The following is a 17739-nucleotide window of genomic DNA, read 5'->3' on the forward strand; positions in this document are numbered from 1 at the left end:
CTCTAAACTTGAGCCAAAGCCTTAACAACTGGGCCCTGGAAATAATCTTTTTTTGGAAAGTTGTTGGAATTTTTGAGATTGACTAAAAGCCAATGTAGAACTTGGAGCTACTCTAGGCAGAGTTCATAGCTCTAATATGAGTTCACAACTTGAGGATGTCATGTATAGTGAACTTGCCATTGGGGGAAGGGAGACATCAGACCTCACAGAGCCTGTGCCAGACCTGGGTCTTTCCTACCACAGTTCAATCCCCTTATTTTTCCAGAGAGGAAACTGGGACTGGTAAGACCAGGTGACTTATTTAAGTCACACAGCTCCTTACTTTGTGCATGTTCACAGCATAGCACTGGTTTGGCCTAAATATATACTTCCCTTAATTTCTGCTCTACCTCTTAAGTTGCGACCGTTTTCATTAAGAGGCTTGATGAATTTCCCCTAATAATAATGTTGGTTCCATTATTTAGAACTTAGAGCTCTCAGAATTGCTTGTCTATTGTAGACTGTTTCCTATTCTTGCCTTATTGCACCTATTTCAAGTAATTATGATGTTCAAATTATGCCCAGCTCCCCCTAACCTCTGGACTCGGGGGTCTTACTCACCATAGTAAATACCGAAGAGGACTGCGGCACCTACAAAGCCTCCCAAGAACTGGGCTCCCACATAAAAAGGCAATTTGAACCAATTCATCCGTCCAAAGAGACACATTGCAAAAGACACAGCTGGGTTGATGTGGCCACCTGCAAGGAAAATAAGATGATTTGAAATGTTAGATAGCAGGTCAGGGACAGTTACTATGACAAAACCCTGGGCACAACTTAGTCTTCTAGGTAGAGATCTGTATGTGAGAACATAGAGTCTTGTGTGTACATGTGCCTGTGTTGAATGTGTGGTGCGGTGGGGGGAGAGAGGGAGAGAGAGAGAGAGAGATTGAGTGGGGAGGAAGGGAGGACTAATAGTCTACATGGCATCATTAGATATTGTTTAGGGTGCTTAACTTTGTGGTACATTGAATAGAAAGAAAGTTATACTCAAGTGCATAATTTTTGCTATCTATCTATCTATCTATCTATCTATCTATCTATCTATCTATCTATCATCTATCCATCATCTTTCTACTGAGTTTTCTCTACCTATAAAGCAATAACCTCTACGAGATTGATGTGAACTGTTAAGTGCAATATATTTCAAAAAAAAGTCAACATACACTATAGTTATGAGGTTTAAATCTATATTTAGGCACTTCTCAGTCTATGTCCAGAGGAAATCAAACAATCTTAGAGTGAAAAAGAGATGTCTCTTTAGGGAACTGTCCCATGGCTACTGGGCTATGCCTGTCACTGAGGTAAGGGACTCAGTTTACTTTGAGGTGATCATGCCATCTGAGTGGATTCTCTGCAGTTCTTCTGCATAAACAATATATTTCTCTCACACACAGATGTAGAAGCACTTCTGTCATCCCACCTAAACCAAGGCTAGAGAAATCAGCCTCCTGATTCCCCTCTAGCCACAAGATCAGACAGAGGGTTTGCTCTGGAAAGTCACTAACAGTCCCAGCTGGCTTTGCTAGTAACAACAACATTCACTGGACACTTGCCGGATGCTATCACAGGGGTCTTACGTGCCCTTGATCTTCATAAGAACCCAGTGAGATGGGTACCACTCCAGTCAACTGGTGAGGAAACTAGGCACAGAACTAAAGTAACTTCCTTAAGGCCACATGGTTAGTAAATGGTAGGACTAGAATTCAAATCCAGGCTCATCTTAACTCTAGAGCTTCAGTCCTATGTTATGTCATTTCCAGACCTTCTTCACCAGGTTTATAAAGGCTTATCTGCCTTAGTGGGCAAAACATGAAAAGAACACGAGTACATAGGCTCACTTCCCTTCAAACAAAAGGTTGTACATTTGACAAGTACAGATGACATTTTGTGTTCAGGGGGAATTAGAGTCACTGTCAATGTGACCACATTAAAGTGGGGAACCTTCGGGCTGTAGATGTAGTTGTAAAAAAGAGTGACGATAATGATGATGATTACGATGTTACTTCGCCATTTGACTCTCCACAGTACCTATAGGTAAGCTTATTTCTGGAAGCCCTCCCTGTGAAGGGAAGGAAGCTACACTTATCCTGAATCTCTAAGCCAAGTGGGTTTGCAGTGGGGAGACTTTGTTCTATCCTCTGGCTAATCCACAAGGGTCCTTTCTACATCCACCCCTAACACTTGGGGGCTAATATGAGCATGAAAACACTAATGTAGCAAAGCACAGATGATTTCCTTACAATAAGCCTTACAGACACATCACCTGTTTTGTTTTACTTTTAAATTTCGAGAGAGTTACAATTCTGGAGACTAGCGGAATACAGCATGCTAGGAAAGTTGAAAACAGGGGTTAGGAGCAGGGAGCACACAGAGTGGTGGAAAGTTCCTGAAAGCAACCCTGTTCCCCTTCCTTGAGGGCTGTGTTGGGGAGTAGCTACCACTCAGCCAGCCCAAAGGAACCCAATGTGAAAGGACCAAGGTACATGGGAAATCACCTCCAAACAAAAACACCTCCCCTCAGTTGAGTTCATCAGTGGAGGAGTTATTTGTTTAGAGAGCTCCTCTTCTAAAATAAAACTTCCCATAGGTAGGGTTTTGCTTTTTAGACCCTCATAAGCACCCTGAGACAGGAACTACTATTCACCTTGGACTTTCCACGCTGCAAGGCAGTTAGTAGGTGTTCAAGTTGAAGAAATAGAGACCTTCGTTCAGATAGCCCAGACCACAAAGATCTACAGAGAGGGGACTTTTGGAAGCCAGAGACGGTGTGTCTGGGAGGGTGCTTTGCAAAGCAACGAGGACAGTTCCTCCTCACAGAGATGAGTGGTCACTCTGGCTGACCCAGCAGGACCAGGCAGAGCAGTGTATTGGAAAGAACATGAGTGCTAGAGTCAGAGAGTGCTGCACTCAAAGTCTGGCCCAGCTGAGGTAGTTGTGATGATCAGATTATTTGCCTGAAGAGCCCCTGGGGGCAGCCAGAGCCCACAGAGGCCCAAGATGAAAGTCTTAAGTGAGCAGGCTGAACTCTTTCAAGGTTCTGTTCTAGACCAGTGTCCTCCTCCTCACCACCCACAGACAATTCCATGACAGAGATAACATCAATATTTCCATTTGTCACTAAGCAAAGCTATTTTGATTTTTCAGTGAATTTATGTTATGTATAACATGCTACATCCAAACAACAACCATTGCCTAGATACAAGTAGGCAGTGGGACACTCAGTGTTGAATGGTATATGAGGATATTATGAGTTCTGATTGGCTGGGTTGGGTTCCCAGGCTGCCGGCACATCCACAAGGGAAGCAGGGTGCGGTAACTTCTTTGCAGCAAGGTAACATTTTCTATTTCAAAACTGGAGGCTAGCTCTCCTTACCAGTGTGCAACCACAAAAGAGATCTCATTTATATTTATGCCCAATATATATTGGTTATGTTGGAATCCTCAAAGAGGGCCTTACCAGTGCTCATAAACCATTAAGTTAGCTGTAGCTGCCATGGGAAAGTCAACTCCTGCACAAAATCTTCTCTTATTCCTGCTGCTTCTAGAGCCAATACTGAATCTGCATGGATGTCGTTGGTGGGCCAGGGTATTGTCTGTCCAGGGAGCCTGAACAGTGTTAAGTTCCAAACTGAGAAGAGTAGATAAGCTCCATTTCCTACCTTCCAACATTGGTCAGGCTCAGACACTGCTCTACTTGTGTTTCGGGATTTCACAATCTCTCATGAACAATCTGGCCAGCTCCCAGCCCTCATCCAGAAACAAGTCTATTAAAAACAGTCCCATCGGTTCTGGCCTTCACCCCTCTAAACCCAGTGGCTTAACCCCTAGTCCTGGGGCCTGATGGAAAGTCTGCGTACCAACCTTCACTCCCTCTGTCCCTTCCTATGGGTCCCTGCCCTTATCCTCCTGTGGTGACTGCCCAAATTCCCTAGTATATCAATGAATGCCAATGGTCATGGACAGTGGTGGTGGTAAAGGGTGTTAGTGACATCGGTAGGGTATGGAACAAAGTGATCTTAAGTAAATATTTGACAATGTTTAATTCAGGGTGCCATGTAAGCAAAATATTTCAAATATTTCATATTTCATGTGAAATATTTCACATGTCTACACACACATACAAAAGCAAACTAGCTGAGAATATGCTCATGTGTGCTAACACAGAGGAAACCACACTGTGTGAATGGAATGGGATCATGTAGGCATGGCAGCAAGCATCCTGTACGCTTGTTTCAATTTGGGAGTGTGTCCTGTGTGTGGTGCCGAAGCCTGCACTGTAATTAAGCCTTGACACATGCACATTCAGGGTGGTCCCCTGGTTACTCTTGTGCCTTAGGTAGGCAGTACGGTGCTGGGATCACAGCAGAGGCTTGGTAGGAGTTTGAACAGAAACACTGCTCATGCCAAACAAATTACATCTACAGGAATCTGTAGCCTGGACTGCTGCAGGACTGAGTCTAACTGTGATGCAGAAAGGGGGCCAGCCAGCAAGCGACTATTCCTGGTGACCAGCCTGAGGAGGCTCCCAGGGTGTCCGAGCCATCATTCTTCAGTGCTGCAATGACAGCAGCACTTGTCACTAGGCCAGCTGGCTTAACTGCAGGCTCTGCCTGTAATGCCCTTCCCAGAGTAGACTGTTGCCTAATAACAGGGCATGAGCTTTAATGTCATGTACACCTGGGTCAAATCTTTGGTCTGCCTCTTCACTGGCCATGGGGCTTCTGGCAATTTACTTCCTCCCTCAGAGCTCCTGTTTTCTCTGTAGAAGGGAGACACTAATACCTGCCACAGAGTCTTGCTGGAGAGGAGAGAAGACAAAGTCTGTACAGCAGCTAGCACAGTGCCCGGCATGCACCATTCCTTTCTGTGCCTTATCACCAATAGTCTTGTCTTAGAGTTCTGAGCACCCAGACCAGGCTGCTGAAAGATTCCAAGAACCTTTCGGAGCCAGGTCATTTTCATAGTTCCTTTCTAAGTTCCCAGGTTGTATTAAGTATCATTTCATCTTGCTTCTCAGAAACTTAAGAATGGCTTCTAGTCAGCCCACCATTTGGGGCAGAATTAGATCAAGACTTCTGGTTCAGACCTGCACTTCCATGAAAGTGCCAGTCAGTGACCCAGTCTTTGAGTGCTGTAGATACAGGTCCAGGGACTTTGCCTTTGCGGAGTGGCAATCTTCACTGGGCTATTCACAAGGCATCTGGGAAATAGTTTCTGATTATGGCATAGAGCAAGTAAAAGACTACATTGACGGATGAACACAATGATTCGGTGGCCAGATACAGGAATTAGTTCTGAGTTTTAGCCCCATTTCCGTCTCTTGCTGAATGTTGCCATTGCACATGTCACTTGCCATTTGCTAGACATTTAATTTTATCATCCCTAAAAATAGAATCAAATACATACTCTTGCAGGACTCCTGAGATCTAATAAATGAAGGTATATAAAGCACCCAGTATTGTGCTAGCACATTAAAATGGATGAGATAATAGTAGCTACTATTATTTCTATTACATACCAGAGACACCTCCAGTCACATAAATGGCCATTGTAACTGCCATTGCGAATCCAACATTGACAGTGACAATTCCTCCAAAATGTCCTCGACTGAGGGTAGCTTGGGCGACACAGCCACATCCAAGGACCTGGAATGAGAGGAAACTCAACAAGTGGAAATGGCCACTATTAAAGACCTTGACAAAGTAACAAGAGGTACTTTTTATGCAAATTCATGCATTGGCTGCCACAGGCTTCACACAAATCCAATGTAATGCTCCAGCTATGCGCAGATCATCAGGAGTTAGCGCTGGCTCGACAGCATGTAACACATAATATGCACTGATCACAAAAAGGATGGTCCTAGGGCTGCATGTGGTAGACAGATGAGTTTATTGGGACTGTGCAGTGTTAAAATTTTGCCTACATTTATCAATCAGGTAATTTCACACAATGATCCAAGTGTCTGGTTTTTATTTTAAATTAAACTTTATATTTTTAGATAATTATAGATTGACATGTGGGTATAAGAAATAAAACAAAAATATCCCATATACCTTTTACCCATGGATTCTTTTTAATCAATCAGATCTAGCAGCCTACAGGAAAAGAATTTCCTGGAGCAAAATAGCAGCTGGCTGCTCCCTTTAAACACAGCTTGTGCTCTCCCAATTGGCTCACTTCACTTCACTCATTTAGGTCTCCTTCATGGCCTCCTGCTTGAGAGGATGCCAGCATTTAAGTCAGATCAGCCTCACAACCATGTACATCCAGCATGGGTGTGGAAAGGCCATCTATACCATGTAGAAGGCTATTAGAAAGAGTCTGATATGCTTGAGAACAAAGGAAAACTGTGGGGCAATGGAATTGGCAATCAAGACTTCCTCATCCCCATATCTTTTATTGCTGATGGAGCTGTAGTTTCCTAGAGAGCAGAGGCTGCTAAATTCACTGTTTCTTGTATTTGCTATGGCACCAAGCACAATGCTATAAGCACTTGGGAAACAGCTGTGCAATGAAGATGAAGTATGGTCTTCACCAGTCTTCAGGTGGTAGGGGATACTTTGGAGAATGGAATAAGTGTTTAGAAAGGTTTGGAATAAATATATCATGGTACATCCACTCAGCAGAATACTATACAGTATTCTGTATGGTATAATAAAATAGAATGAGGAAGATCTGTGTATACCAAGGTATATTATTAATGGTCTATTAAATTTAAAAACAAGATGTAGAACGGTATTAAAATACACTGCCAATTGTATTAAGAATACATTATATAGACCTGGTTGGTGTGGCTCAGTAGATTGAGTGCCAGCCTGTGAGCCAAAGGGTTGCCAGTTTGATGCCCAATCAGGGCACATGTCTGAGTTATGGGCCAAGTCCACAGTAGGGGGTGCTTGAGAGGCAACCGTAAATTGATGTTTCTCTCCCTTTCTGCCTCCCTTCCCCTCTCTAAAAATAAATAAATAAAATCTTTTAAAAAAACCAGAATATTATATATGTATACAAACATCAGGAAATGTGATTGGGCCCTGTGGGAGGAAAGTGGATGATTGAGACATGGGTCAGACAAAAACTTTTCATTTTCTATTCTTTTTCTTTTTACCATATGTCTTAGTCCATCTGCACTGCTCTAATAAGATTCCACAGACTGGGCAGCTTATAAAACAACAGGAATCTATTCCTCACAGTTTTGGAGGCTGGGGCCAAGATAAGGGGCCAGTATTATTAGGTGAAGTCCTCCTCTGGGTTGCAGACTTCTCGCTGTGTTCTCACATGGTGGACGGGGCAGTCTAGCTGTCTGGGATGTCTTTATGTCGGGCACCAATCTTATTCACGAGGGCTCTGCCTTCACGACCTAATTATTTCCCAAAGGCCTCACCTCCTAATACCATCACCTGGGGCATTATGTTTTCAACAAACAAAGTTGGGATGGGGAGGGGAACACAAGCATTTAGGCGATAGCACCATGTATTTTCTAACATTAAAAAAAAGTCCATGTGTTCATTGAATAACCAATTAAAACCATTTAATCATGGTCTATTAAAGGAATATTTGATTAGAAATATATATATATATAATGTACACACGATGGAATATTCTTCAACCATAAAAAGAATGAAATCTTGCCATTGCAACAATATTGATGAAACTTGAGAACATTATGGTAAGTAAGATAAGTCAGACAGAGACAAATACTGTATGAGCTCACTTATGTGTGCAATTTAAAGTAAAAAAAGCCTACCTCATAAATACAGACTCCACAGACTCTGGTGGAGGCAGAGGGTAAGAAATAGGGGGATGGGTGAAAATACTCAAAAGTTACAATTTTCCAGTTATAAAATAAGTCCTGGGGGTACAGTGGACAGCATGGCAATTCTAGTCAATACGTATTTCATAACTGAACACCGCTAAGAGAGTAGATCTTAAAAGTTTTCATCACAAAGATAAAGATCTGTAACTATATATGGTATGGATATTAACTTGACTTATTATGGCAATTATTCTGCAGTATATACAAATATCAAATTATTATATTCTACAACTGAAACTACTGTAATGTATATCAGTTATAACAACAACAAAAAAAGAAACATTTGGTGAGGGAGGGTTATTGAGAAGGATGGGACAATGATATACAAGTTTAGTAGGAAAATAACAGGACAACAAATGGCCTTCAGCCATCCTCACACTGGTTTAAAGAGCCAGTATAGGCCTGGAGGAATAAGTTCTGTTCTGTAGGATCATTGGATCATTGTTCTTCTATGTCAAATTGGCCAAACCTTTTTTAGAATACAGAGTCCTGTTTGGGGTTCCAAATTAAAGAAGAGCAACCTACTTGAGGGAGGACTCTGTATCAAGTGATGAATATTATTTAAGGGAATGTAAGAAAAAGTTTCAGAAACAAATATATTGAAGAAAAAAGAGATTCAGAATGTGAAGACTTCTTATCAGGAAGATAATAACCAGCTATTTTGTCTCTCCACAGAAAAATGAGAAAGGAAGTTCAAAACTGAAATGTGAGAGGTTGTGCATAAATAGTTCTATGATAGTAATCAATTAATTCTAAAGAGCTTTCCTAGGGATCATTGGTGAGGTCCTTCAGAAAAATGTAATTTAAAAACAAAGCATGTTTATGCCCTGGCTGGTGTAGCTCGGTGGATTGCATGTGGGCTGCAAACCAGAGAGTCACTGGTTCAAGTCCCAGTCAGGGCACATGCCTGGGTTGTGGTCCAGGTCCCCCCGTGGTGGCCACGTGAAAGATGATGATACACTGATATTTCTCTCTCTCTCTTTCTCCCTCCCTTCCCCTCTTTCAAAAAATAAATAAATAAATAAAATCTTTAAAAAGCCAAAGCATGTTTAATACATTTGGAACGATTTTGATTTACTCCTCCCTGAAGGCAGAGAAATTATCTAGATGATCTTTTAACATCCCCTCCAGTCCCCAGTTCTAAGCTATATTGATTTGCGCTAGTTCTAACAGCTAGACAGTAAGAAAGAAGTAGAGGAACTTGGTATCTTAAAAAACTTAGGCCACAGGCCCATGGTTGCCTTTGAATTTTATCCCAGACTTGGCTGCTGACTATCCTTTGAATGCCAAACTTAGAAGTTGCAGCAGAAAATGTTCCCTTAAAAAAAATTCTCTAGATTCCAGGTATAACAGGAGAGAGAGAAAACATTCAATGAAAAAGGAAGAAAGCCATTTGAAAGGAAGAATTCCTACAAAAGACTGATTGATGGACAAGGTGCTCCATCATTCCCAATCACCCAGGCCAGACATTCTGGACTCATTTGCCATTCTTTCCCCTTTTCTCCCTTGACCACCCATAGGCAATCATTCCCAAATCTTCCAAACCTTATTCTGCAGTCTATGACCAGTGTCCCCACTTCTAGTATTTCCCCATACAGTGCCAGGTGAAGCACAACTCATATACTTTCTTCCTGCTTTGCCCAGAAAGTGTCAGCACAAATCCCTCAGTCCTGTACTCAAGTTTCTCCAGTGCCTTGACTCATGATTCCCAGCCTGCTATTCTTCAACATAAATCTGTATCACCCAGGTTGGCATCCTAGTCATATTGAGCTCATATCACGAGTGATGCTCTAACTTTAAGAGTATCCACGCTACAGTTTTCTCTGTAAGTCAGCCCCCAGTCTTTGTCATAGACTGCAGGTGCTGGACCACTTATAATGCCACCAGCCCTACAGACAACACTGGCATCAAAGAATAACAGTGAGTCAACACAGGTGACTCAGCTTTTATTAATACAGGTTCAATCAAAATCTATAACAACTTAATAATCACTCAGAAACAATCAGTAATAATGAACCCAAGAGAATTGGGGGATAATGAACCCAAATTCTAAGAGTCCAGGTCAGGGAGGCAGCCAGTCAGCATCTTACAAAGCAGAATCTACCACCACTTCAGAGTTAGCTGCAGTAGGGTCAATCGGAGCAGCGGGGCTCCTTTTAGCTATTCAAGCTGTCTGTTCAAACATCTTGGCTTTCATCCTTGTTATGACATGTCAAATCAGCCTTTGATTAACACATGTAGTTTTGTGCCCCCTCGATAAGGACATGTTGACTGTGTTGCTCTACTGTACATGCTCTGAGAGGGCGATCTTACCCTTCAGACAGGCCTGTGTTGTCTACCACATCATACTGTGCTTGCTTGAAGAGTTGTATCACCCCTCTGAGCTGTCGTTCTACTGTGCATGCTCTAAACATGGCTTCTTATTTGACAGGACTGACGCCATCTTAGTTCAGCCCTGATCTCCACAGCTCATGACACCCATCTCCACCTCTGCATACCTGCTCATGCTGTACCTTCCAGCAGAATCTTTTTGCCCTGCACCTTCCCCAACCGAACCCATTCTATTTTTTTCACTGAGCTAAAATACTACATTTTTGTGGGAATTCTTCTGACAATGTAAGGCTTCATGGGCTCTTCTGCTTCTTCTACCATATTTTTACAATGTCATTTCACTATAGGCATATTCCACTTTGCCCTGTGGCACCCCACCAAGACTATAATGCCCATCAGGACAACTTGGGCTTCCTAATGTTCCAGCTCAAACAATTTTTGATGAAAGATATCAAAAGCACAAGCAGGGAAAAACCACTGTGTATATGCCTTTTCAAAAGAAAAAGTTAGTCTGGGGGTAGAAGGTGAGAAGTGGGAGGTGTGATTTCTAAGAAATATCAGTTGGGACCCTGGGAAGTTCCCAACTGAGCCATGACCTCTATGACAAGCTAATTACTGGACACAATGTGAAACCTAATGTAATGAAGTGATTATCATAAATCAAAATGCTGAGGATGGAAGAGAAAATAATAAGCCCTCAGATGTTCTTTCATTTGACTTTTCGCAAATACCTTACACATCTACTATAGTACTTCCTTTAAGGTATAGACCCAGGTGATTCTAGCACAGTACACAGCAGATAACAGACTAAATAAGTATTTTTTTTCAGTGAGTATGTAAAAACTGAGCCCTTTCAGAAAAGAAGTAGTTTGAATGAAGTAGTAAAATGAAGTTTGGAAATTCCTTAGAAAAATGTTTGCAAATGTGTGCAACTTGGGGTCAGGCATCTCCAGCTTCCTTGTAATTATCCCAAGAGGTTTGTGATTCTTTGTGCACATCAAACATTGTCCAAAAAAGGGAAAAATAACATGTCTTGTGTCTACCTTTTGTGGTTTAGTATTTTCAGAATTAAGAATGGTTCCTATTCCACAGAGTTCTTGAAATGTTTGAAGTTGAAGGGAGCTCCTTGGGAAACATGGTCATGAACTTTAATAACAGCTGTGTGAAATGTTTGCTTATCTTTACTCATCTGTCTAAGGTATGTGACTAAAAGAATACAGACTCCAGCTACCATCCGTTTGGTGTGTTCTTTGTGCCAGGCTCCATGCTGAGTGCCTTACTTGTATTACTTCATCATCACCCCATTATTTACTTATAATCACCCTGGGAGAGAAGTAGTACCATCTTTATTTTGTGGATGAGGAAATTAAGGCTGAGAAAAGCTAAGCTATCTGTACAACGTTATATATTACAAATAAAAGAAACAGAACCAGAATTTGATCCTGTGTCTGTTGTAGAGGCCCATGCTCTTACTTGACACATGGCATGAAGCAAACAATGCCCCCAAGAATTTGTGGAAGGAGTTAGGGGGAGCACTGGGCTTCCACAGGGTGGGGACTGGTTTCCTATCTGCATATTGACAGTGAAGGGCTAGGAATGTTGAAGGACTTGGAGATTCCAGGTATCAGCCATGTTAGCAATCTTCCCAGTACCAAAGGCCTCCTCATAAACCAGATACAGTCTGAGAAGAAATGACTGAGGCTGAAGCCCACTTGGGGGCCACTTTCTAGGTCCTGGTCATTGTGCAGGACAAGTGGCTTTTCTTGTGACTCCCAAAGGTTGTTATTTTGGTTTTAAAAAAATACCCAGCACCTTGTGATTTTTTCCCCAAAGCTTCTCATGACCTAGAGAAAAGTTCCTTTTAGCCCCATTTCCCTTTTTTATTTCTTAGAGATCAATGAGACACATTTTTTCTTTTTGCAAAACCTCTTTATTGATTTCTATTCCCTTGTTTTCTAGTTCCCCTTGCATAGAAAACTTCCACTTGTTGATCAAGGCCTCACCAGGGGAAAACCGGACCTGAAGGCAGAATTAAGTCCTTCCTTGCTATCTCCTCCTTCATAGTGTGTCCCAACTTCATGGTCATCAGCAGAAGGCATACTCATCTCCCTAATGCTGACCATACCCGCCTAGTAGGGATGTGTGGGCTGAGATGATAGTAAGGTGGGCCTTTTCCACACTGATGAGCCACACCCACGAGCTGCACAGATTTTTTTGTGGCACTGGGTAGTGTTTGAGGAACTTATTAGCAATCTCAACACCAAGACCAAAGAGGTCAAGCAATTTCCCCACCCACGCCTGCTCCTTCAGTAACTTACTGAACCAGAGCCAAAGAAATAACCCTGGTGACCCTTCTAAGACACCCAATACCTCTAAAGTTTACTCAGCTAGTATATATTTATAATTGCTCTTTTAAAAACTTTTCTAGGAAGTTAACATTCTCTTTTAATTCAGTAGTGACAGTTTTGGGCACATTTGCAGCAACAATATGTAGCTCGAGAACATGAGTCATGTATGACTCTTTGCTTTATATCTTGTTGCAGGTCTTCTTGGAAATAGGCAAGGAATGTATTTTAAGTGAAAAATGTCCTTCAGGAGATTATGTGTCATTAAATGATGCAAATACTCATGAAACAAAATTCAGCATTAAAAAAGCATGCCTGGAGTTGCTGAGCCGATCCATGCCCCGTTAATCCTTGTCCTGGAGCTTCGTCTGACATGCCAGCTAGCAAGCCATCCCTACCACCCTCTCATTCCTCAGCTCCTCCTCCTTCTTGCTCAGTTTTCCAGGAGTGAGAAAGGAGAAGGCAGAGGAAGCTCCAAACCCCTTTGCTCCTGCCCAATGGCCAGTACCATTATCATCAGGGGGCTCACCATCTCCTTCTGCCTCTGCCTTTTTAAAAAATATATATTTTATTGATTATGCCATTATAGCTGTTCTGTTCCCCTCCTTCATTCCCCTCCACCCTCCCCCACCGTTCCCCCTTTTAGTTTATGACCACATGTGTCAAGTTCTTTAGATTCTATATTTCCCATAGTATTCTTGCCCTTCCCCCATCTATTTTCTACCTACCATCTATGCTACTTATTTTCTGTACCTTCTCCCCCCTTCTCCTTCTCCCACTCCCCTGTTGCTAACCCTCCATGTGATCTTCATTCCTATGGTCCTGCTCCTGATCTAGCTGTCCTCTTAGTTTGCTTTTGTTTTAGGTGTGGTTCTTAATAACTGTGAGTTTGCTGTCCTTTCACTGTTCATCTTTTTTATCTTCTTTTTCTTAGGTAAGTCCCTTTAACATTTCATATAGTAAGGGCTTAGTCATGATGAACTCCTTGAATTTGATCTTATCTGAGAAGCACTTTATCTGTCCTTCAATTCTAAATGAAGGTTTTGCTGGATAGAGCAATCTTGGTTGTAGGTCTTTGGATTTCATGACTTGGAATACTTCTTTCCAGCCCCTTCTTGCCTGTAAGGTCTCTTTTGAGAAATCAGCTGACAGTCTGATGGGAACTCCTTTGTAGGTGACTGTCCCCTTATCTCTTGCTGCTTCTAGAATTCTCTCCTTCATTTTAATCTTGGCTAATGTAATGATGATGTGCCTTGGTGTGTTCCTTCTTGGGTCCAACTTCTTTGGGACTCTGAGTTTCCTGGACTTCCTGGAAGTCTATTTCCTTTGCCAGATTGGGGAAATTCTCCTTTATTATTTGTTCAAATAAGTTTTCCACTCGTTGCTGTTCCTCTTCCCCTTCTGGCACCCCTATAATTCGGATGTTGGAACGTTTAAAGATGTCCTGAAGGTTCCTAAGCCTCTCCTCATTTTTTTGAATTCTTGTTTCTACATTCTTTTCTGTTTGGTCATTTTTTTCCTCTTTCTGGTACACTCCTTTGATTTGAGTCCCAGTTTCCTTTCTATTACTATTGGTTTCCTGTGCATTTCTATTCATTTCAATTAGTTTAGCCTTCATATGTTCCTCTAATTTGTGAGTAAAATCAACCAGTTCTGTGAGCATCCTGATAACCAGTGTTTTGAACTGTGCATCTGAAAGTTTGGTTATTTCTTCATCGCTTAGATTTATCAGCTCTGGGGCTCTAAGTTCTTCTTGAGCCATGTTTTGATCTGTTCGTGCCTGTTAGGCCTGTTAGTTGTTCACCAGGGCAGGGCCACCCAGGTCACTGGTTTGTGAGGCTGTATGTGGGGGCAGGGTCAGAGAGGGACAATGGTGGTCCCCTCTGCAGCTTCCTGCCACTGGGGCCTGCACGGTCTGTCTCACTGCTCCCTCCTTCACCAGTTTATCTGGATGCAAATGTGTGACCATGGTCAGCCCTCAGTGAGTCCACTGCCCCACGCCCTCAGTGAGTCCACCGCCTTGCACCCTCAGTGGGTCTGCCCGCTTCTCCACACCTGGGATCCGCCTAGGGCTGCTGGTGCACCTGGGTTGCACGCCCGGGTTGGTCTGGTGGATCTTTCCTGCCCGACCCCGCTCTGCTGCTGGCTCTGCCCCTCTTACCAGTTTGGCTGAAGGGTTCGTTGTTGTCAGACTTCCATGAAGTTCAATTTTCTGTGGTTTTGTTGCTAAAACTTTGTTGTTTTTAAACTTGGTTGTGTGAGAAGGTACAGTGCTTCCACCTACGCCTCCATCTTGGTGGAAGTCTGTCTCTGACTTTTCTGCAAGAAGCAGATGTGCATTTTGATGGTTGGCTTGGATGCTGCTGGCAAGATGACCATCCCATAAATATTTAAGTTAGGAGAGATAGTCAGTACCATTCCTACCACTGATTTTAATGTGGAAACAGTAGAATATAAGAACATTTGTTTCACAGTACGGGATGTTGATGGTCAATGTAAAAGGCCTCTCTGGAGGCATTACTTCCAAAATACTTAGAGCCTTATTTTTGTGGTAGATGGCAATGCCCATGTTTTGAGGAAGGAGATAAACAGCTGCAAAACAAAACAAAACAAAACAAAACAAAAACAAAAACAAACTTCAGGAAGATGAGTTGTGAGATGCAGCATTGCTCCTTCTTGCAAACAACCAGGATTTGCCAAATGCTATGGCCATAGTGGAATGACAGATAAATAAGTTCTTCAGTCTCTTCCTAACAGAATATGGTATGTTCAAGCCCCTTGTGCTACACTAAGAACTGGTCTGTATGAAGGACTCGACTGGCTTTAAAGGTGCTTCCAAACGTTAAAATGAAACTGAGTATGTTGGATAGAATTGGTCTAGGCTTGTTGCAACAAAATGAGTTTGCATCTTGGTTATTAAACAGTATCTGGGACTGGTTTGGGCAGAATAACAGCATTTAACCTCACTTTGTCGTCAATTATTGTTTACCAAGTGTAATGTTGTACTTTAGCAATATACTTAGTTTTAAAGAAATGTTTCTTAACTTAGGAGAAAAAAAATGTCTTTTTAAAATCTTACTTCCCTTAAGCCTAAATGCCAGGATTTAGCTATTGTAACACCTTTAAATAAGCCCATTTGAATGTTTTTTGAGCCCAGAACAAATCGTGCTTTAAAGTTATCCCATTGCTACTTTACTAATGCCCCAATTCCAAGGGCAGTCTGCTGATTTAAAATATATATATATAGCATTATATTTATATTTATTTTCCTCCCTTGCCAAAAGGTTTTCTGATATTACTTGTGCCAGCCAGGAAAATGCTCCAAAGCACTACTGAGATCTCTTGCAGTGCAGAACTCATTTCCCCTCATTATTGACTCCTGGCTCCCATCAGCCAGGCTTACCTTGGTGTGGTTTGGAGTCAATAACTATAGTAATTAGTTCTGTGCTGGTAGCAGAGTTGAGATGATTTTTAATACCCAGCAGATCGTGTCTCTTTTTATATCGTATCTTTTTTATGTTGCATGTTGCTTTGGTTATCAGCTGGATACTTTGCCCAGTACATGATTGTTCCGCTGATGTTTTACTGGTGAACATATTTTCATAAAGATTTTTTTTGAAATCTCATCAAATTCAAATGAATAAATTTTCTTCATAATTCATTTGGAATTTATTACTGACAGTAAAAAAAGCATGTCTGTAGCAATACTTATATTTTAAATAAACCGATTTGTTTTATGTGTATGTCAGATCTACACACACATCTGTTAGAAATACTCTTGCTTAGTCCCTGTGATAACCTGAGATGGAGGAAAACTCTGATGTTTCCATCTAAAGAAACCTGGAAACAAAAATTAATTTGTTTGAAATCATATAACTAGGGAAGAGATGTTTTTGAACCCAAATTTAATATTTGTGTCCAAAGTTTTGGGTTCCTTCACTCACACTAAACTGCTCTCACTGCTACCTGAGCCACATAGTTTGTCCAGATTCGTGCTTTAGAAGTCTGTCTTTCAAATAATCAAATGGTAGGAAACTAAGTTCCCCACCCATATTTACAAGTACCTCTAATTGGGAGTTGGTGCTCCTTCAGCCACTTTTTCCTTTCTCTCCTCCACGTGTATGTGCATTTGAAAATTCTAAGTGCCATACATGGTGTCTGGTGCTGGCAAGGATGTGAGAAACCAACAATGAGTCCTCTGAGGACCTACAGACCAACAGAAGAGGTAAGATAGCTGAGAACTGGTAAGAGTCAGAAGAAAAGTACAGATGAAGTGTGGTGCTGGCTGTCACTTAATGTCATAAGCTTGTGGTCAATGAATGGCTCAAGCATTTAGGCCTAGGAAAAGTGTATGGAGATACAGTTTTGTAAGTCAGCTTTATTGAGTAAGTAGGTGATGGTTATTTTGACATTTAAGGCGGCCTGAATTCTTGAATAACTTGATTATTGCTTCAAATTATTGAATCACCTGACATAATGCTGTTGAATCCAAGTTATATAACATATGCACATGAGCACACAACAAACTGGCCTGATGAGGAACTTGATTAAGATTATATGAGATTAAGACCTCTCTTCTGATATTGCCTGAAATGAAAATGGTTTTCATACTATTGCCTTGACAAATTTGGTCAGGTGGTAGAACGGGGGGGGGGGGAAGGTCCACTATCTTGTATATAGGAATTAGATTTCAAATAGTCAGGCCTGTTATAAACAAAGGCTATTGGACAGAAGGCTTAGACCCTCACAGTCTCTCCAGTTGCCCATTTTTTGTGAAAATATATTGTCTTTGTAGAATGTGGTTAAGGACACATGAGAGCAGAAGCGTGAGCTGGGCTGGTGGTCCAAGGCTGAAGATAGCCTGTGAGTAGGTCTAACTCATGGGTGTGCTTTGTTTGGCCCCCACAGTGATTTTTTTTTAAAGTTAGTAATTGTTGACAGTATTTTAAAATTAAAAAATTATACATAGACCTCGATGTCTGCACATTCTTGAAAAACTGGAAAATTTGATGAAGACCTAGTTCTCCTGCTCAGCTGCAGAGGAGAGGGTCTGGGAGGCAGGTGCCCCGACAACAGGGCGCACCCTGTCTGTTCCCTCCCCAGCCCCACCATGTCCACTTCACTCATATAAGGGACCTGCCTGGTCACAAAAAGGTCTGGGGCTATTTACTGCATTCTTTTTTTTAGAAAAGAATATATTTATTTACT

General features: G+C 41.8%; 1 protein-coding gene across 1 annotated transcript in view; it reads right to left on the reverse strand.

The window, feature by feature from the left end:
- Positions 1–17739, reverse strand: part of AQP9 (aquaporin 9) — a 45892-nt gene that overhangs the window by 13298 nt on the left and 14855 nt on the right. The window contains exons 2-3 of the mRNA XM_037151004.2: positions 5561–5687; positions 601–738 (exon numbers count right to left, since the gene is read on the reverse strand). Of these exons, the coding sequence (XP_037006899.1) occupies positions 601–738; positions 5561–5687 (265 nt within the window). The remainder of the gene's footprint in view (positions 1–600; positions 739–5560; positions 5688–17739) is intronic.

The sequence above is a fragment of the Artibeus jamaicensis genome, unplaced genomic scaffold (assembly GCF_021234435.1).
Source record: "Artibeus jamaicensis isolate MK-2021 breed Jamaican fruit bat unplaced genomic scaffold, CSHL_Jam_final contig_548, whole genome shotgun sequence".
Taxonomy (NCBI): domain Eukaryota; kingdom Metazoa; phylum Chordata; class Mammalia; order Chiroptera; family Phyllostomidae; genus Artibeus; species Artibeus jamaicensis.